Source organism: Sus scrofa, chromosome 12 (assembly GCF_000003025.6).
Source record: "Sus scrofa isolate TJ Tabasco breed Duroc chromosome 12, Sscrofa11.1, whole genome shotgun sequence".
Lineage (NCBI taxonomy): Eukaryota > Metazoa > Chordata > Mammalia > Artiodactyla > Suidae > Sus > Sus scrofa.
In genome coordinates, this window is record NC_010454.4 from 59132528 (window position 1) to 59153676 (window position 21149).

General features: G+C 59.1%; 1 protein-coding gene across 3 annotated transcripts; it reads right to left on the minus strand.

Moving 5' to 3' along the window:
- On the minus strand, positions 2-20106 carry TRPV2 (transient receptor potential cation channel subfamily V member 2). Of its 3 annotated transcripts, XM_013980349.2 has the most exons (19): positions 19488-20106; positions 17999-18223; positions 16068-16201; positions 14651-14944; positions 13711-14009; positions 11808-11981; positions 11361-11516; positions 10817-10900; positions 10085-10155; positions 9470-9635; positions 7389-7455; positions 6973-7298; positions 5969-6096; positions 5128-5210; positions 1806-3557; positions 1540-1590; positions 1057-1118; positions 574-677; positions 2-341 (listed from the first exon to the last, which is right to left on the minus strand). In XM_013980349.2, exons 2-15 carry the CDS (start codon positions 18196-18198, stop codon positions 3466-3468), a joined length of 2274 nt encoding a protein of 757 aa, XP_013835803.1. In that variant the 5' UTR covers positions 18199-18223; positions 19488-20106; the 3' UTR covers positions 2-341; positions 574-677; positions 1057-1118; positions 1540-1590; positions 1806-3465. The 3 variants fall into 3 exon arrangements, with proteins under 3 accessions (XP_013835803.1, XP_020923577.1, XP_020923578.1); XM_021067918.1 differs by having other exon boundaries at positions 11361-11981; positions 19488-19672; XM_021067919.1 differs by having other exon boundaries at positions 574-654; positions 11361-11981; positions 17999-19672.

Genomic DNA, 21149 nt, shown 5'->3' on the forward strand with positions numbered 1-21149 from the left:
ATCCTTTCATTGTGTTTACTGTAACTGCATGGACATTTTGTGACATTTCCAGTTTAAAACACCAAATATAACAAATTTACAGTATTTTAAAATGCAAAAGCTCCTTTTGGTTAAGAGACGATGATGAAAAACTCATGAATCTACTAACACCGAAAGTGCCTGTCCCAGGGAAAGGTTGACAAGTCCATTTCTTGGTTCCCTCAGTGGCAATTCTGTCCCCTCAGCACGAGGTGAGCATCATTTCTACACCAACTGTCAAGGCCCGGTTTTCAGAGTCCAAGTGGATGGATGGCCAGGACTGGTCCTTGGGCCTTCGAATTCTGCCTCTGCTGCAGCACAGCCTGTAAAGAAACTCAGATCCATCAATCTTACTTTATACTCCAAGAAGTCAATCACAGCATAAAAGATATCTTCAGAAAACCATAGGTTCACCACTGTACCATCTGCCGGTAATTCCAGCTTTTTTGGGTTATTTCATCATTTGATATCTTTTTCTTCAAACCAATTTTAACAAAACTAGCTGCTTAGGCATTCTACCATAGGGTGGTGGTTACTGTTCAGATCAAATCTTACCTCTTCTTGGGCTGAGGTCTCTGGGCCACCGCTGGCAGCTTTAAAACTCTGCTCTGCTGATCATTCTTCAGCGCTCAACACCTGGTGGGATGCACACGAGGCACCTGTTGACAGACAGCAGGTGCCAAGGACAGATTGTTCTGTGCTGCCAGCCACCACTACAAATTACAGCCATCCTATCACGAGTCCCTAAAGAACTCGGTTCACTGCGGATGTTTTTTAACCCATTTAGTCACATTAAACATTACAAAGCTAAGGCCATCAATTTTCAGAGCATCTCTGAACACAGAAGCAGACTGCTCAGGGCTCTATGACATAAAAAAGAATTCCTGGGCTCACTGTGCAGTCTGACCCAGACACCATGAACCACATTCTGACAATAAAGGTCAAGGGCTACGCAGTACAAGGTATCAGATCAGCCAGGTGGCACTGCCAATAGGCCCCTGAAACCACCAGCCCCTCCACAGAACAGAGCTTGCTTACCTTCTGAGCAGGCCATGCTCAGCTGTTGGTGATCACATGCTGGCACCTTGGTAATCTGCAGCCTGGGTGAACAAAAAATTCCAGGTCACAGCCCAGACCAACTTACTCCTGGGCACCAGCTACTTGTGAGGGCTCGACTGCAGTCAGCCAGGAGTTATTATCGTCAGTTATCGCTTCTGACGGCACTTCCTATTAGTGATTTCATCAGAGCAGCCAAGTACCTCACCACGCCAAAGCCCTGACTCCCCAAACCACCCTAAAATACAGCCTGCAGGGAGGCATTCTGACACAATTGCTCCTCGATACAGATGCTCCTTAGACATAACCAGTGTCAGACCAGAAGCCTGCAACCGCCTAACGTTGCAGTTACGCAAGGAGGCGGTTCATAATTATGTCACGGCGACGAAGTAGACGTCAAGATCAGTGCATTTGAGATTAAAACAGCTAGGTTACCTGCCAAGCCCTGCCCCGACTGGCCCTTACCTCGAGCAAGGATGCTGCTCCGGTTCCCAAAGCCCTGAGCGGGCCTGCCACCTGAAATATGGAATAGAACGTGCACTTAGGACGCATTCTGGCAGTTACCATACCTGAAGTCGGTTTCAGCGACTGCGGTCAGATCGGCGTTAAATTCGTCATTTCTCGCTTCTGACGACATTTTATACATAATCATCATGAGAGCCGAGCAAGCTCCCCTCGCAATCCCACTACGAACCCTGTTCCGCGCCCTCGGGTGCAGGCAGCCCGCTTACCCGCTTCTCTCGGGGCTGCTCACTCCCAGCGGCTAGCCTGGGGCAGGGCCCTGACCTGCAGGGACTTCAGGCTCCCGACAAACATGCACATGGTCCTCGGGCCTCCGGCCCAATCCCCCAACACCCGGCCACAGCGCCCGCCCCAATGCTTGTGTGAGCGCAGCCGCCCGCCGCCCTGCAGTTACGCTTCCCGCGAACATCTTTGAGAAGTGAGAAAGGCTCTGTCGCCCGCGCCCCGGCCCCGGCCCCCCCGCGAGCAGGAGCGAGGCACCGAGCGAACTCAACCCCACAGGGAAAAGGCCGCATCCTTCCGGTCCCAGATTCTTAAGGAGTTGGAATATTCCACTCTTTACAGAAGGGTGAGGAGTCCTGGCAAAGGCTCACGGGAACTTCCAGCCTGTTTGACGGTACAGGCGCCGCCGCTCCGCCCCGAACTCCCCCCGTCTGTAGAGCCAATGGTCTCTTCCGAGGCTCGGGAATTCTGGGTCACAGGCTCTGGAGAGCCCCAGAGCGCCTGCGCAGGGCCCGAGCAGTCACGCCGGACGGGCTCTGTTCTGATGCTGTGTGGTTTGCGGCGAATAGCGCTTGCAGTTGCGGGTCTGGAAGGTGGAGCTGCAGAGACCAGCGGTGGTTGTTCTGAGCTTCACATGCGACTAGGCCCTTGAGACGCTGCAAAGCCCGGGCCTGCAGCCAATGTGCACCCACCTTAGCTGTTCCAGGTTCTGGGGGGCGGTGCTGTCTGGCCTCCCCGAACGAGTCTGCAACCCCGGCATTCCGACCGACCGTTCTCACTCGCCTTCCTCCGCCCCGGCTCCATCGGGACTCCTTCAGGAGTGCCCCCGTCACCCCGACCGGGAAGCCTCCCTCCCAGCGTGGGAACAGGCTTGCTACTTAAAACATTCAACCCGTGCCCTCACGTCCTAGGAACACACATTACCCCAAGGGAGGAAACTGGAAAGGCGATAGTGAGACAAAGATTTTTGAGCTGGTCTTAGAAATAAGTATGGGCTTTTAATGGAGGCTTCTTGAGAGAGCCGAACCTAGGAGTCACACACGAGATCATCGGCCTGTGCGAAGGGAGAGCAGGTGGTGTCTAGAAATGCTTGGGCAGAACCATGGAGGGCTGGGGATGCCAGCTAGGGGCCCCCGAGGGCGCTGGAAGCCTCTCAGGCCTTCAGAGACAGGGGTAACGTGTTGTCCTACTGTCTAGGGAAGGTCCCTCTGGCTTGGAGGGGTGGGAACTAAGCCGGAAGCCCGTGGGGAGAGGAGCAATAATCCACAGCCTGAGCTAAGCAAGCCCAGGAACCTGAAGGCTTAGAGACGACCTGGGGGCGGCTTTGAGGGGTATCTGGAGACTGTGAGAGAGGAAGGAGTGGTGGCCGTGCTTGCCCATGTCCACCATCTTGCGTCTGGGGTGACAGCAGGCCCAGTACCTTGGCCAGCTACCTGCAGGGTGAGGGTCCCCTGTGCCCAGACACAGACCTGTGCTCACGGAGACATGCAACAGCCCAGGGGCCCAGCACCTTTACGCAAACAATGTTTTCAGGAGAGGCAGTCATGGGAAAATATTTATTTTGACCACCCATGTTCTCTGGGGCCCCAGGGCCAGCAGATAGGGCTAGACTAGTTCCCCGCTCTGGCCTTCAGGCCTCCTGCTGAATCAGCGCGACTCCAGGGGCTGGAGGGGCACGTTGTCTTCCTCCGTCACACTGTCCTGGCTGGGCTGGGAGGCCAGGGGTTCGTTCGTGTCACCTGTAAGCAGGATGGAGACCACTGTGGCTTGGCCTTTGGTGTGTGTCACCAAGGACAGGTGCCAGGGAAACAGGAGGAGCTCACAGGCATGAAACAGCAACATGCCCTGTGGACAACAGGTGATCCCGGAGTCCCAGCAATCCCTTTCCCTGCTCTCCAACTATCTCCTGTACCCCTGCCCTGGGTCAGTCAGGGCCCTCTGCCGAGGAGCTGATGGTCCCTGGAAGTGGCAGCATTGTGTTAGAAACCAGAACACCTGCGACGTGCTGATGAACCAGAAGCAGGTGAGAGTCACGGCTCAGATGAGAGAGGGCCCTTCCCGCCCCCACCTGTGGAAGGTGCTGGATTTGGACACCCCAAGGAAGGGCAGTTCCAACAGGGACAAGAGCAGAGGAAGGAGAGGAACAAGGCGTGCCATTGAGGGACCTGCTGTGCGTGGAGGGAGGTGCTGGAGGGGGCTGGACAACAGCTCTGGGCCTTGGCCCGTGGAGAGGAGGGCGGCCTTCCAGGCAGTGGGAGGTATTGTGTGGCGGGGGCTGTGCGTAGTTTTCGTCCACATCCGAAGGCTAAGCCTGGAGCTGAAAGCCTACTCTGGAGGCCTGGGAGCCGGCAAGCAGCCCCGCCATGGTGCGGGCGTGCGAGATGATGATGGGCAGAGGGTCCCCAGGACGCTCAGCACCGGCGGGAGGGGGGCCCTCAGGGCCTCCTGCCTGGGCTGGCATGGGTGGGCTTGCATACGCGGTCTAGGTAGGGCCGCCGCCCCAAGGCTGTTTCCACTGGGGGTGTCCAGTTGGAGGCCAAGGCAGGTGGGGGTGTGGGTGGGTGTGTGGAATGCTTGGGGCAAGATGAGGGACAAGCAGGCTTTCAGAGCCTCGGCAGCAGGACACGGAGGAAGGGGGCACAGGGACAGGTGGGCAGGACAGGAGCCCGGGAAGCCGGCGGGACACTCCGTACACCCAGGCCACGGCGACGTGGGGGCTGTTGTGGGGAGGGCTGAGGAACACAGACCCAGCGAGTGTTTTTGAAAGAGCGTGAGAAAGGAGAGGAAGGGTGCAGATGAGCTGGGAGCTACTAGAGCTTCCAGAAGGGGCCTGCTCTGGAGGAGCTGGTCCCAGAGCAGGGCCCTGTGGGGGGAAGGCCACAGAGTGATGGTGCAGGGGGCGGGGGGGGGGGAGGAAGTGGCTTCTTGGTGGTGTGGGAACCGCAAGGCTGGCCTGTTGGGGTGGAGCCAGCAGGGACTGAGGCGGCCTCCCTAGCTTGTTCCCTGCTGGCTCCCAGGTTCAGCCCAGGCCTGGCACCCACTGAATGGACCAGGGCGCAGGGGCTTGGAGCCCAGCCAGGAGGGGGCGCTGGGCTGGGGCAGGGGGCGAGGAGGGACCAAGAGCTGGTTTTCCCAGGTGACTGCGAAGACGCGGGGTGGAGAGGCTGGGGAAGGCCCCTTTAAGGGGCAGACACTTTGCCTGAGTGGAGCTGGGAAGCGGCCCCAGAGGAGGTCCTGCCCCAGACGCTCTGTGCCCTGCGGCCAAGCGCGCCCGAGCTCACACACGTGCACACGCACACACCTACTCACCAGAGCTGCCTGGTGGTCCCGAGGGCTCCTCACACACCGTGGGCAGCGTCTGCTCCCACGCAGCCCAGTTCACCTCCTCCACCCTGAGAGTGACAGGGCAGCTATGAGGCTCCAGGGAGCCGAGGGGCCAGCCTGCCTTTCCCCAGGAGAGGGGCCCGCCCCTGGTTGGGGGCAGGGGGCATGGGGACTTTGAGGAGGATGGGGTTCCCCTGCCCCTCTCCGCAGGACATGGCATCACCAGCCCCCAGCCTAAGCCCCATCTTTGAAGCTCTCAGACCGCTGCTTCTGCCCGGTGCCCCCAGCATCCAGGGCATTTAGACCAGCTGCATCATACGTTCCCAGGCCCTTGTGTGGCTACTGCACATGCCTAAGTCCCACCCCCTTCGCCTGGCCGCTATCTCAGGAAGGTGTATTTCTGGCTGCGCATCTGTCACCAGGTCCCCTCTCCTGCGGGAGAGTCTGCTCTCCAGGGAAGGGTCGTAGTCTCCACAGTCAGGATCGGGGAGTTGGGAGGGCAAAGCAGACCAGCCAGGGCCAGGCGGGCGTGCTCTCACCCGAGGACCCCCCGGCTTCTGGGCCTCCTGGCTCCACTCCCTTACAGGCCAGAAGGAGTAGGTCAGGGGCCACCAAGGAGGGACCTTCAGTTTCAGTCCGTGGGGCGGAAGATGACCCTTGAGGCAGAGCGGCAGGCCGGGGAGCCCAGGCCTGTGAGATGCAGCGTCGCTGACCTCACCTGCCCGGGGTGGCATCCCCTGGCGCTCTGAGGCCCTGCCTTTCCCACCAGACCCGGCTCTAGCTGCTGTCCCCTGGCTTTCAGCAAGGTCCCCAAAGCCCTGCTCACCTGAAGCACCAGCGCTCATCTGGGCTCCCGTCTGGCCTGGTGCCAACTGTTAGCTTCACCCCTGCCCGCTGCTTCTTCCTCCTGCACCACCAGTAGCCTTTCTCCATCTCCAGGACACAGATGGCTTTCTGGGGACAAAGGATGCATTAGACAGCGTGGCCAGCATTTTCCAGTGTAACTCAACATCTCCTAAGTGTGTGGATTTGAATCCAGGTCCAAAGTTAGTTTACCTATGTGGTGCGCCCTGCATCCCTCTGAATCTGTTACCCACGCACGTATAGCTGGAGGATAACATGCTTTGGGTGTTGCTGGGGAGTCAGCATGTAAGGACTGCCCTACAGCAACTTGCAGTTGCACAGCTACAGGTTCTAGAATTTCACACCACCAGATACAGAACTTTACACGTGTCTGCTGCTGGGCCGAGTCGGGTGGGGCATAGAACTTTGCAGGTGAGGCCCAGAGGAGGTAAGGGGCTTGCCCAGGGTCAGCAGTGACCAGGTAGTGCAGTCCAGCCCCTGTCCCCGGGCAAGGCTTCCCTGCACCGGCGTTGGGTGTCCAGACCCACCCAGCCCTCCCAGGTCAAGAGGCAGCTCTTGCTTCTACAGCTCCCAGCTCCCTCTGCTCCCCACCTCCTCCAGGCTGGGTCAGCCCCAGGGTCCTGCTTCTGCCCCCGCCCCTGCCCACCAAGCCGACACCATTTAGCATGTGATGAACACAGATTGGGGGCTTCACGAGGTGTGTGTGTGTGGGGGGTCTTTGTCTTGTCCTCTGCTTTGTGTTTAGAGTCTGAGACTGTGCCTAGCCCTGCACTTGGCACTTGGGAAACACTCCTAATGATGACGGCCACTAACACGCCGAGCGCCTGCTGTGTGCCAGGCACGCCCGAGACCTTACTCCATCCTCACATGACCCCAGGGAGGAAAGGATGGATGAGGGAGACGCCGGTGAGAGCGGGGCTCTGCTGTGCCCAGAACGTGGGGAGGGGCGGGGCCGCTCCCAGGCACCTGCAGCTTCCAGATGCTCCAGCTGTCGTGGGCCACGCTGTTGACAGTCTCGCTCATGAGGGCGATGAGCATGTTGAGCAGCAGCACGTAGGTGAGCAGCACGTAGGCCAGCAGCAGCACCAGCACCACCCCGCGGAAGCGCAGCTGCTCCTGGAAGGCCAGCTCCCCCATGCCGATGGTGAACTTGAACAGCTCCAGGGAGGCGTCCAGGATGCCCTTGTACAGAGCCTCGCTGCCCTCCTTGTCCCCCTCTCCTGCCGCCTCTGTGGCGTTGGAGCCCAGCGGGGCCCCGAGGGCCTGGGCCTCCCGGCTCAGGCTCACCAGGGCTGCGAGAGGGAGGCGGGGGTCCTCAGCTTGGGAGACCAGCCAGCAGCCTCAGGGGTGGGCCAGGGACGGGTGGGGATGGGGGCCTTTACCTACAGCAAAGCCAAAGAGGAAGACGAGGTAGACCAGGAGGAAGCGGAGCAGGTCCCGAAGGATGACCTAGAACACAGGCGCCCGGAGCCGGGTGGGTAGCTGGCCAGACCCTGCCTCAGCCCCAAGCTCCCACCGCACGCACGCACAGGTGTGCAAACACGGGGCCTGTGGGGCCACTGTGAGAAGACGTCTCTGTAAAAAATCTGCATCAGACCACATCTTCCTGCTCAAAACCCTCCAGGGTCGAAAAACGAACTGGGATCCAGCAACTCCACGTCTCGAATACACCCAACAGCACTGAAAGCAGGAACTCAGACACCTGCACACCCCACGTTCACAGCAGCATCATTGACGACAGCCAACAGGTGGCAACAACCCACGTGTTCGCGGACAGACATGCGGATGAACAACATACGGCATCTACGTACAGTGAAGTACGATTCAGTCTTAAAGGGAAGGAGACTCTGCCATGCGCCCCCAGGGATGGACCTTGAGGATACTGCGCTCAGCGAAATAGGCCAGACACGAAAGGACAAGTGCTGCACAACTGCCCTTATTTGAGGTACCCGGAATAGTGCCATTCACAGAGCAGAGTTAGGATGGGGGCTGGGGGGAAAGGGATGGGGGCGTGAGTGTTTAATGGGGGCAGAGTTCAGTTGGGGAAGGTGAGACGGTGCTGCAGGTGGACGGGCTGATGGCTGCATGACGTGATGTACTTGGGTCACTTAAAAATGATGAAGATGGTAAATTCTGTTATGTACATTTTGCCATGATTTAAAAAAAAAGTCCTCTGGGGCCTGCAGACCCCTCCCCATGGCCAGCAAAGCCCCCACCTCCACCTTCCCCCCAGCTCCCTCTCCCAGCCTCTCCACCCGTCCCAAGCCTTCCAGACCTGGTCTGGCCCCTGGCCTTGGCCCTTGCTCTCCCGTTTGCCCAGAATGCTGCTTCCTGAGTCCGTGCTGGCTGAATCATTCTTCCAGGTCTCGACCTAAATGCTACCTCTTCCCAGAGGACTCCCGGAGCACCCAGCCTAAAGCACCCTCTGCCCCAGTCACTGGCCGTCACACTGCCCTATGTATTTCCCTCAGAGAGCTTGGCAGCCTGCACCATTCTCATCAGCTTCCGAGTGTTTTTGTTTCCTCTAGAATGTCAGCTTCAGAAGAGCGAGAACTCAGGAGTTCCCATCATGGCACAGTGGTTAACAAATCCGACTAGGAACCATGAGGTCGCGGGTTCGATCCCTGGCCTTGCTCAGTAGGTTAGGGATCCGGTGTTGCCGTGGCTCTGGCATAGGCCAGCAGCTGCAGCTCCAATTCAACCCCTAGCCTGGGGAACCTCCATATGCTGCGGGAGCGGCCCAAGAAATGGCAAAAAATACAAAAAAAAAAAAAAAAGAAGAAGAGCGAGGACTTGTCTATTCTATTCCAGAACAAAATGGTGTGTTCCTGGAGTTCCCATCGTGGCTCCGTGGTTAACGAATCTGACTAGGAACCATGAGGTTGCGAATTCCATCCCTGGCCTTGCTCAGTGGGTTAAGGATCCGGCGTTGCCATGAGCTGTGGTGTAGGTCGAAGTTGCGGCTCGGATCCTGCGTTGCTGTGGCTCTGGCGTAGGCCAGCGGATACAGCTCCGATTAGACCCCTAGCCTGGGAACCTCCATATGCCATGGGAAGCAGCCCTAGAAAAGGCAAAAAAGACAAAATAGTGTGTTCCTGACACTTAGAACAGGACTTTGCCCATACATAGCACCCACTTCCTAAACGTTTGTTGAATGAATAAATGAATGCAGACACATCCATGTGCCCAAGTGTCACAGGCCCACGGATGAGCTTGTGTGCACAGTCTCTGTCCCTTTGGGATGCACGTGCTCCGTGTGGCCCATGCGTGCTCACCCCCCATGCTCACATTTGGCGTGTCTGGAAGCGAGGTGCCCAGCGGACACGCCCATCTTCCCCCTGGCTGCTCAGCTGTGGGGAGGCTCCTGCTGGCTGAGGCCCAAGGGAGGCCCCTGGGCGCCGTGCCCAGCCCTGCGCAGTCACCCCACCCCCACCCCCTGCCGCCCCGGGCTCTCTGCCCTCACCTTTTGGATCATGACGCTGTAGATGCCCGTGTGCTGCAGGCCACGCGTGTAGTACAGCAGGTTCAGCCAGCCCAGCACCAGCGAGGACACGAGCAGGGGCAGGTACCACTTGACCGCCAGGAAGCACAGCACCTGGGACAGCACCGCGAGCAGCGCCTGGACCAGGCTGCAGGGCGGGGCGGGGCGGGGGTGGGGGGGTGGGGGTTGCAGTCAGCTTGCAGGCCGCCCCTCCCAGTGCTGATCCCCCTGCCTCTCCCACCCCTCTGAGAGGTGAGACGTTCCCCTCTGTCTGGGCCTGGACCGATCTGTCTCAGGCAAGGTATTAACCCCTGTGGGCCTTGGTAAAACGGGGGTAACCGCCATCGCCCCCTCGAGGCACGGCTTGTAAAGGTACGGCTTGTAAAGAGCTCAGGCTCCACTGGTGCAGAGCGAGGCCGCGGTGGATGTAATTACCGTGATCCTGACCGACACTGACGGGACAGCCGCCCACGCCCCTGTCTGAGTCGGGCCCGGGCGCTGGTCCCAGCCCCCCAGCTCCCTGGCCCCAGGTCCTGTGCCCTAAAAGCTGGCCTGCTGGGCTCTGCCACCGACGGGGCGGAGGAGTGGGCCACGTACAAGAGGATCTCAAAGTAGCTGTCCACGAAGGAGGTCCAGATGAACAGCCTGCGCCTCCAGAAGTACCACAGCTGCGGAGCAGAGGGGGGCATGGAGCCCGCCGGCCGGCCGCCCCTCCCTGCCCAGGACCGCCTCCTGGCTCAGGCAGCAGCTCTGACTCGTGTGGAGGCTCGGGAATCCTGCTGATAACTGAGAAAGCTTTGGACCCTGGTTCCCAGAAGTGCGGCCGCGCAGACACCCACACAGCACAGCCTGTGGGTCCAGGTGAGGGACTCCCCTCCACATGGTGATGGGCGCTCTGTCCCTCCTTCTCCTCCGCCCAGGGACCACCTGATAGGCCAGCCACCCTGGCCTTGGGGCCCAAATCCTGCCAGCTCTCAGAGTCTCAATGCCACGGCCCAGCCTGTGTCCTGCAGACTGGCAGCATCTTCGCCTGAAGAGACCCTGCTGGGGGCACGGGGCTGAGGTCCCCCTGCCCCCTCCCTCTGTGCTCCCTGGGGTCGGGGGCTTCCAGCTTTTTCCCAGGGCAGGTAGGAGTCACGTGCTGTCCCGTGGCACCCCTGAGAGCGTGGCAGGAGGGTACCCAGCCCCAAAGGCAAGGCCAGAACTCCCGGCCCTCAGCTGCCCTGGCACCAGGTGTGGGGTTCATCTCCCGTAAATGAAGGGATGCCGTTACCTTGCTCTAAGGCCTGGCAGCAGATTCCAGGTTGGGGGTGGGGAGGGGACCCTCACCTGGCCCATGAGGAGGTAGGCCCCCGTGAGCAGAATCAGGATGTGGCCCAGCAGCAGCGTGGAGTTCCCAAGCGTCAGGAGGTCCTGCTTGGAGAGACACTCAGGTTGGGCCTGGGCCCCCTCCCGGCAGCTCCCCGCTGAGAGCTGGGCCGAGGGCCCTCTGAGCGTGAGCCGTGGAGAGGCCCCAGAGAAGCGGAGCAAGGCGAGCGCCGGAGCCAGACTCCTGCCTGGGTTCAGGTCCCATTCCCACCATTCGCAGCCTGTGTGACCCTGGATGAGTTACCTAACCTCTCTGTGCCTCCCTTCGCCCAGCTATAAACTGGGGATGATAATGGTCAGAGGGTTGTTGTGAACATTAATTAAATAAGTTAACGCACATCGATCACTGAGAATACGTTCGCACAGGGGGCGCATCTCAGTGCTGTTCCTGTCACCGCCGCCGCGCCAGCTTCCCCGCTCGGCCCAGCTGTGTAAGCGCATGCGCAGCCCCGCCAGGCGGTAACCCCCGCCCCATCTCCCACCAGGGTGCGCCCTCCAGGCTTGCCTTCTCCAGGGCGGGCTGGTGGTAGGTGACGGCGGTCAAGACGGACACGTAGATCAGGTAACACAGGAAGTTGATGAGGAACCTGGGGGTGAGCAGATTCCACTTCTCCTGCAGCAGTTTGTTCAGCGGCTCCAAAACCACCATTCGGTGTCGGTCCTGGGATGGGAAGGGGGGAGCCAGAGGCGCGGCCCCCCAGTATATGCGGGGATTCAGGGGGGAGGATGGGGCCCCAAGGGACCCCTCCCCTCCGGCCCCCACCCCACCCTGTGGCCGTGGAGTGGCCAGTCCAGAGGAGGTGCTGGTCAACAGCGAGGCCCCAGTGGTAGCCACCGGGACCCTGGCGGGGAGTGGGTGTGTGCCCAGCAGCCAGGTCGAGAGGGGCAGCCACAGTGGCAGGGCAGGTGCGGCCCAGCAGGAGCCCTGCCAGGCCCGCCGCCGCGGGCTCACCGAGCTTCGGCAGTGAAAGGCGATGATCTCCAGCACTGAGTTCTCCTCCCAGCTGTCCACAGAGGCCAGGTCGTACAGCGACACCCGCACAGGCCCGTAGCTCCATTCCGTGAACTTGCGGGAAAGGGACTGGCACGGCCCAGGGAACTCCCGCTGCAGGATGTGTCTGAAAATCTGCAGGGGCGCCCGTGAGCTTGGCCTGTGTGGCCACCTCCGCACACCGACCCCCAGTCCAGGGGTCCCTCAGGCCCTTGAGATCAGAGGCTACCAGTTACACGTCTAGGCCAGAGTCTAGAGCTTTCAGCAGACTAGAAAGCACCCTCACCCGAACAGATCCAGAAGCAGTTGGTTACGAGTGAGGCACGGGGGAGAGGGAGGGGCCCGACTGGGGGATGGCCACACAGCCACGCTCCCTCTGGTCGGCCAAGGGGGTTCCTACAGCCCAAGGACCTTGGAGGGCAGGGGAAAAACAGTGAAACTTCCATATACGTTTTGGTTTTGCTTTTGTTTTTGTTTTTGAGGGCTGCACCCACGGAATATGGAGGTTTCCAGGCTAAGGGTCAAATCAGAGCTACAGCTGCCGGCCTACACCCCAGCCACAGCCACGCAGGATCCAAGCTGCATCTGGGACCTACACCACAGCCCACGGCCACGCCGGATCCTTAACCCACTGAGCGAGGCCAGGGATCAAATCTGCAACCTCACAGTTCCGAGTCAGATTCGTTTCTGCTACAGCACGATGGGAACTCCCTCCATGTGTGTTCACTTTTATCTTAACCTTAAAAAATACCTGTGGTCTAAGCACAGGGCCCTGTATCAACAGCGTGGGTTGTAGACCCATGAGGCTTCCCTGAGAGTAACGATCAGAAAACCAAAAAGCCGTTTGAGAAAAAAGTAGAGCTGGATCATGTTTAATCTTTATGCTGGAATAACTTCCAGATAAATCAAAGTTTTAGACACTGAAAAATAAATGGGAAAAGAAAAGTCTTGAAGAAAACACGGACATGGAATATACACAAGATTTTAAAACCTGGTAGAAGGAATTAAGCAAAGGCAAAACCAAGGAATCTCAAGGAAAGGATAATTACACTTGGACCCATAAAAAAGTAAAAAATCCTGTGCAGCAAAAAACGCCATAAAAATTTTTTTTTTCTTTTTTCAGCCGCATGTGGAAGTTCCTGGGCCAGGGATCGAATCCGAGCCGCAACTGTGATCAGAGCCACAGCTATAGCAACGCCAGGTCCTTATCCCTCTGCACCCCAGCAGAGACACTCCATACAATCTTTTTAATGTCAAACTGGGAGGCAAACGGGCAGCTGTTACCGTAAACGAAATGCTGGCACACGTGCCGTCGAGAACACTTAGCCATCAGCACGAAGACAACGTGATGGCACAGAAAATGAGAAGCCTGTCTCCGAATCAAGGAATCCAAATGGCTTTAAAGAAACAGTCCCTGTTTTATAATAGGTTATATATAATTTATCAATAAACACACACATGCAAGAGGCGCCCGCTGAAAATATCCCTAGCTAGACACCAGTGCAGGCTCCTCCTACAGAAATCCCAAGTTGACAGAGTTCCTGTCATGGCTCAGTGGAAACGAGTGACAAGCATCCATGAGGATGCAGGTTCAATCCCTGGCCTTGCTCAGTGGGTTACGGATCCAGAGTTGCCATGGGCTGTGGTGTAGGTCACAGTCACGGCTCGGATCCCCTGTTGCTGTGGCTGTGGTGTAGGCCAGTGGCTACAGCTCAGATTCGACCCCTAGCCTGGGAACCTCCACATGCCTTGGCTGAAGCCCTAAAAAGACAAAAGATGACAAAAAAAAAAAAAAAAAAAAAAAAAAAAAAAAAACCCACCAAGTTGAGCCCTGCTGCTTCCTGGAGGGGGGCCAGCTGCTCACCTCGATTTTGCCCTCCTTGGCGGCCAGCTGCAGGGGCGTGAGGCCCTGCAGGTTGGGGATGTCCTCGAGCCTCACTGTGGGGTAGAGGCGGGCCACAGCCTGGAGGAGCTTGTCATACATCAGGGTCACCAGCTCAGTGTTCTTGACTGAGTTGTCAGCGATTGCCACCAAGGCATGCAGGGCCGTGTTGCCCAGCGAGTCAGCGGCCTGCGGGCTGGCGGACTGGTGTGGGTTCTCCAGGAGGTAGGTCACCACGTCCCACTGCTTGGTGCAGACGGCCAGGGACAGGGGCAGCTCGCCTGGGGGCCGAGGGGGTGGCTTAGGCCTTGGGGCTCCCAGCTCCCACATGCCTGCTTGTCACCCTCCCTGGACAGAAGGCCAAGCCTCCCAGGCACCCATGGGTGTAGTGGGAGGGAGCACTGCCATGGGTCCCAGGCCCACGCAGGCCTGTGCAGTAAGTGGAGAGGGTCCCCGGGCCCAGCTTAGGGCAGCTGCTCCTTCTCTTCTCCTAGAAGCCCGGTCAAGGCCAGTCTGTCCAGCTCTGACCCAAGGAAGAGGGCCCCAAAGCTCTCCACCATCTAAGGGAGCAGAAAGGGGCCTTCCAACCAGGGTCCCCACCCCGCTGCCTCCTCTTATTTTTGCCAGAGCCCAGGACCCTCTGCCACCTGGCACAGAGGCCCCTTTATCCAGGCCCTGTCTGGTCAAGTCTCGACATATGACCGTTGCCCCGCCCTGGTCTGAGCTCGTGTGCAGTGAGCTTCTGGGCCAGCCAAGGATAAAACACCTCTTTTATCCTAATGGACGGCCTAGCGGTTAGAAGCATGAGCCTCAGGGTCAGACAGACCTGGGTTTAATGGCCAGCACTGCCACATGTGGACTCTGTGACCTTGGGCAAGGCCTTACCCCTCTGCAGCTCAGGTTGCCCGGGAAGCCTCCTCACCAAAGTAGAAGCAAGGGTCTTGACTCTTCTTCTGGAAGAACTGGCCACAGGCCCGGGCGTGCACGTCGGCCCCATTCTCCACCAGGAGCTTGACACACGGAAGGCTCCTCTTTTCGATGGCGATGTGCAGGGCGCTGTGGCCGCGGTAGTAGGCGTCTGTACACTGGGCGTTGACCAGAGGCTGGGGGTTGCCCGAGTCCCGGTCGATCTGCAGCAGCGGCTGGATGCAGGCATTGGCCCCGTCCCGAAGGTTCAGCACAGCCTTCATCAGGCACGTCTTCCCCGTGGAGCCCTCTGCGGGGCAAGGCCAGGGGAAGGGGCAACACGGTGCTCAGGTTGCCCCCCCGACCTGGACCACGAGCCCACACTCCAAAGCACACCCAGCTCCAAAGCACCCCCACTGCCGGGTGTTAAGGCTCCAGACGACAGGCATGAAAATGCCAACGGGCTTAACTACAGTCTCTACCCTAGACAGTACGTTCCTAAGGCATTGTTCGTCGTGTGTGCAGGGTTGCCTGCACAAGAGGCTGGTGCTTGTTACGTGGCCCTGTCCCCTCACAGGCCAGTCACCTGGCCTCTCTTACCCTCAGTTCTCCTCACTGTAAAGTGGGACTATTCCGGGGTATTTTAAGGATCGCATGGGACTTCTCTGGTGGCTCAGCGGGTTAAGGGTCCGGTGTTGTCACTGTTGTGGCTCTGGTTACAGCTGTGGTGCAGGTTAGACCCCTGGCCCTGGGACTTCCACATGCCACAGGTGCAGCCAGAAAAAAAAAAAGAAGAAGAAAAGAAAAAGAAAAAGGATCACGTGGAATTACATACAAAATTCTCAGCACACAGAGCGCCTGGCACAGCGTGTTGAGGCCAAAATGGTCAACCTCAGTGGGTCCTGATAAGAAATGGGTTGTAACTAAATTGTAGTCAGTGCACCCCGTGGGGAACTGTGAGCTGTTAAGGTGACCAGTTAGAGGCCTTTGTACCAAAACGGAGAGTGAGACAAGAGGTGGTGAGTAGGGGGGAGCACACTGCAAATCAGGGCACATGGCCCCTCCCGTTGACAGAAATATCTAGCTCCTGTATTTAAGATGTATTCCAGATCACGCTCAGAGGCCCAGGATGACAGATGTTTTTATCCTTGCTTCAGCCATTTCATTACTATTTGAACCTTCTAGAATATGCAAATGTTCTTGTTTTTCCTTTCTTTTTATTTTTTTAAATAAATGCTATTTTTCTAATCAGCCCAAACAACACAGATCTTTGGATATGGGGCACAGCATGCTGTGAGACGGATGAAGTGTGTGGTGCGTGTCCAGGTCTCAGCAACACTACTGGACACAAAGAGAGTGGAGTGGACATTTGCAGGGAGGAAGCCTGTGGAAGGGGCCGGGGAGGCCCAGACAGGCCAGGAGCCACAGCCTACCTCTGTACTCCGTGTCCGTGAGGTATTTGCTGGTCCGGCGCAGGTACTCTGGCAGCCCAGCCAGATCCTCAGGGACCCCCCGGGCCACCACGCGGAAGAGCCGGTCCCGGTCAAAACGGTTTGGGTCTGGCTGGCTGTGGGAATGTGGTTTGTGACGGATGCTGCAGGGAGCCCCAAGGGAGCCTTTGGAGAGCCTCCCCTGTCCCAGGCAGCCCAAGGAGACCCCAAGTGCTCAGAGCCCCCTGGCGGAGGGAGAGGCCTGCCCAGGGCACGAGTCCAGGCACCATGGCTATCTCTGGGCAGTGGCTGTTATCCTTTGCTACAGCTGCCCCGATGGACTTGCAAAGGCTCCTGGCCCCACGGGGCTGATTTCAGCACCAGAATGAAATCTGATGGGCTGGGTCAGGACGGGGCTCCAGGAGGCGCCCAGGAACTGTTAGGGGCTGTGTGCACCACTGGCCTCAACCACGGAATCAAGAGAAGCCCTCGTGTTCTCAGAAACCATCTACAGACCAACAGTGGACTTTTTGCCTCTTTTGCCCCTCACCTCTGCCCTGGGTCTGGAATCTCTATTTTCTCCATCCGACAAACAAGGAAATAAAGCAACTTTCCCAAAGTCACGTGGTGCAGAACTCAAGGGGGCTGATCAGCTAACTCCAGCCCCCCACTCCTAGCCTCAGGGAGACTCGGGCTGGGCAGACAGAGGTTTCTCGAAGAGGCGGGGCCCAGAGTGGAAACGAGACAGTCACAGGTTTTACTGAGAAACCACGCTTCCGGGAAAGGCCCAGGAGGGGCCTGTAGCCCTTCTGAATGCACAGTGTCCATGGGGTGCCCCCTCCCGGGCCTATCACTGCCCGCAGAGGCCAGCTCACCCCCGGGGCTGCTGGCATCACAACCAGCAGACGTGAAGGGACAGCCAAGACGGGGCTTTGGAGAGCCTCAGGTCTGCCCAGGAGGGGTCAACCAAGACAGTGCTGGGGACACTCTAAACGTTGGGATCAGTCATGTTTTCAGCCGCGATCGCATGACTGACGGCAGGAAGCTGCAAGACTGCCTGGCCGGATCAGACACACCATCATCCGCCCAGCAGACCACATGACTGCAACATGACCAGGAGCGCCATGCGGCTGACTCTGGAGGCCTGTGGGCAATCCGGCCGGGGAAGTGGCTATTTGAACAAAGCACTTCCTGTCACAGGGTGGTCCTGGGAAAGGAAAGCCCAACAGGGGCACAGATGGAAGCACCAAAGGGCATTGAGGGGCCTGTTCTGCCCTGGGCGGGTGACCCAGCTCCCAGGAGCCTCACTCGCAAGCCTCTTCTCCTGCCCTGGTCCAAGTCTCACCTCAGTCCTACTGCACAAGCAGAACGGGGGCTCTGGGCTAGGAGGCCAAGGCTGGCCCACGCGGGATCTCCAGCCGCCTATGTCAGGCCTCACAATGGGGGTGGCAGTGCACCCCAGGACTGGAAGTGGCACTCCGAGGAGAGTGGACTCCCACAGTCTGAATTAGCAAGCATCACCGGGAAGTTAAAGTGAAGACGGCTCGGAGCAGAAGCCCAGCGTCCTCAGCGCCCAGAGCCCACCCCCCCTGGGACCACAGGTTCAGCCCTGGAGCAAAGCCAGGACATTTCCAGATGTCCTCAACTCTCCTGGACTGGACTCTGACTGTGGGCACCAACAAGGGACATGCCTGAAAGTATGTCCCTACCCAGAAGAACACAACCCCAGAAGACAGAAGGCCAAGAATGGGGAAGGTTCTGGAAGGAGCAACCCCAGAGAGCAGAGCAGAGTTCAGCCTGTAGGGCCCAGGAGCCGCCAGAGTCTGACAGAGGACCCCACAGGCTGTGCGGAAGGGGCCCGGGGGCTGGGCCAGGCCCCCGGCTGACTCCTGGAGGTGAGGCTGGGGTGGCCGGGGCTCCACACATGGCCTCACCTGGCCCCTGCCCTCTTCCGGTAGTGGAGATCCACTGTGATCTGAGGGGGGAACATCCGGTCCTCTGGCTGGAACGCGGACTCCATGGGGGGCGGCCTGGCCCCACCACCGGGCTGTCCTCTGTCCCGCTCAGCACCATCTTCCCGGCTTCTGTCTGACGTCTCAAGCCTGAAAGCGGGAGGGCTGGAGGGCGAGGCCATCCTAAGCAGAGGACAGCTGGAACCTCTGTGGGGACAGAGAGTCAGAGGCACCGCCCGGGAGGCTGGCTGGAGCCCGTGACCGGAGAGGTTTAGAAGCTGGGCCCAAGTAGACCCAGCCTCCTCGTCTAGAGAGTTCAGCCCAACAGGAGGGGGCGGGGGAGCGAGAGGGGGGTACACAGGGCCGGAAGTCCAGGCTGGGGGAACGGGGACCACAACTGTCCCTGACTTTCGCTCTGGGACATCCTGATCTCTAAGAGGCCACAGCCGCGGGTCCAAAAGTGTTTGTGTTAAGAGCACAACCCTTTCTCTACCCGGGGTCCATATTCATGACGTAAAAATGCAGTTTCAGGTGGGGCCAGGACCCTCGACCTCCCACCGCAGAGGGGGCCGGCTCTGGGGGAAACCGTTGGAAAACCACTGGTCTATCAAAGCCCTCGTTTTGCCACCAGGACGGCTAGGGCTCAGAAAGGGGAAGTGACATTCCCAGGGTCCCAAGCTGTGGGCAGAGCCTGGTCTGACCTGCCCCGCCCTGCCAGGGCGTTCCTCTTCAGCTCTCAAACCCTTCGGGGCTCATCTGTGTTTTTAGACTCTGAAGGCATCCAATGCCCCCTCTCTGTGCTTTAGGGTTTCTAGGGGCTTTCAGAGCCCCTCCTGACCAGCTGCCCCTCCAGGCCCCAGGCTGGAGGGGCCAGGAGCTCAGCTCCCGGCACCAATCTCACCCTCGTGGGAGGGCTGAGACCCCAGCGCCACCACAGGGCCAGGGGTGGGGCCCCAGTGCGGGGAGGGGGAAGCCCCTGGGCCCCCAGGTGGGTAGGCAGACAGAAGGCGAGAGTCCAAGGCGGAGGCGGGGGGGAGCAGGCGGCAGAAGGGGACAGGGTGCAAAGCAGAGCTTGGGGACTGGGAGAGCGGGCGGCACGCCGGCGGGGCCGGGCCCTCTTCCGCGCAGCCCTAGCGCCCCGGGGACCCGGGTGCCGCATCCTCCCACAGAGGCGGGGGAGGCCTCATCACGGAGTTTTGACCCAGCATCTTTCTGCCCACCCCGAGGCGTCCTTCCCGGACCACAGGCCATTTAACCTGGCTGATGTCTCCCATCGCCTCACTCCTCTCCCTCCCAGCCCACCACTCCCAAGCCTGGGCAGCAACAGCTATCTGCCCTGCCCCTGCCCCTCCTGGACCCCCAACTCCACCCCCGGCCGAGAGGAAGGGTCTGGCAGGCCAGGTGGAGGGAGCCTTCACTGTCAGGTTTGGGGGCCCGGGCCTCTCCGACGCCCGCATCATCCCTGACTCACCGGCTCGGCGGAGGCGCACGGCGGCCGCGGGCGGCAGCGCTGCGGAGGAAGTGCGGCAGGAGCGGCGCGCGGCGGCTGGGAGCCAGGCGAGCCCCCCGGGGTCCCCAAGCGTTCCGCACGCTCAGCCCACCTGGCTCGCCCGCCTGGCTGCAGCGAGGTCAGATCTCCCCAGGCAGGAGCCGCTGGCCACCCGGACCACGGGCCACACCCTCCTCTGGGGAGACACGCTCCGCCTCCCACTCCTGCCCCCACACCTACTGCTTGCCACTGACGCCCCAGAACTGGGGGGGCAATCAGAGGCAACCCTTGGGTGCAGGACCCTGTCTCGGGTGGGGAGGTGCCTGTCGTGGTTTGAGGGGGAGAGGGGTCTTGCTCCATTGCACTGACCTCTGCCCCTCCCCTTCCCCACCACTTGCCTCCCAGGGGCCATGTGGCTCAGACTGGGAGCTGATGTGGACGTTCCCCCACCCCCCGGAGAGGAGGGACAGGCCAGCACCTGTCTCTAGAAATGCACCCCACCCATCCGATCTCCTGGGGCCTTCCCGCAGCCCCTAACCCCCCAGTCCCCAAGCCAGGGGCCCTGAAGGCTCCCGCCTTCCCTGAGCTAAAGGCGCTACCAGCACCAGCCAGCAGGGGCCGACAGCGAGGTCGACCTGTGCTTCTGAAACTAGACCTCCCTTCCTGGTCCTGATCAAGACGCAGACTTGGGGCTTGGGGACACAGACACCAGCCAAGTAAGTAGCATCCCCAGGTACCCTCTCTTTCCTTCACTCCTAAAATCCAGCCCAAAGGGAACCCTACACTCCCAACCTCCAATTTGTCTACCTCTCCCTGATTCAAAGCAAGATCATCGCAGAGGAGTTCCCTTCCTGGCTCAGCAGAAACGAACCCGACGAGCATCCATGAGGACGTAGGTTTGATCCCTGGCCTTGCTCAGTGGGTTAAGGAGCATTGCCATGAGCTGTGACTCGGATCTGGCGTTGCTGCGGCTGTGGTGTAGGCAGGCGGCTACAGCTCCGATTTGACTCCTAGTCCGGGAACTTTCATGTGCTGCTGGTGTTGCCCTAAAAAGACAAAACAAACACGCCCCCAAAAAACGATCATCTCTTGCAGGGGGATCACGGCCACCTCCAAGTTGGTCTCCCTGCTTCCCCCTGCCCCCACCCCAATCCATGCTCCTTACAGCAATGAGAGTGATCCTTCAAAGATGAAAACCAGGTCACCTCACCCCCCCAGTTTAACCCTCCCATCTCCAACCAGTGCCTTCCCCTGGCATTTGGGATTAAGTGCAAGCTCCATACCAACCCCTTGCAGCCCGGAGGTCCTTGCCATCCTCCACTTCCTCTTTCATTGCAACCGTGTCCTGCACGTCATGCATCAGTGCACACACCTGTGCTGCCAATATACAGCCACTAGCCACAGTGGCTATTTAAGTCAGTTGTAATAAAATTAAACGTTCAGTTCTACAGTCACTTTAGCCACCTTTCAAGCGTTCATAGTCACATGTGGCTTGTGACTCCCACCCTGGGCAGCACAGATGTAATTTTCCTTCATAGCAAAGAATTTCAGTGGGTAGCCCTTCTCTAGACATTCTGAACACACTGCAGCCTCTCCAATATGCCATGCTCTCTTCTGTAGCTTCCAAGTCTTTGCACAAGCTGT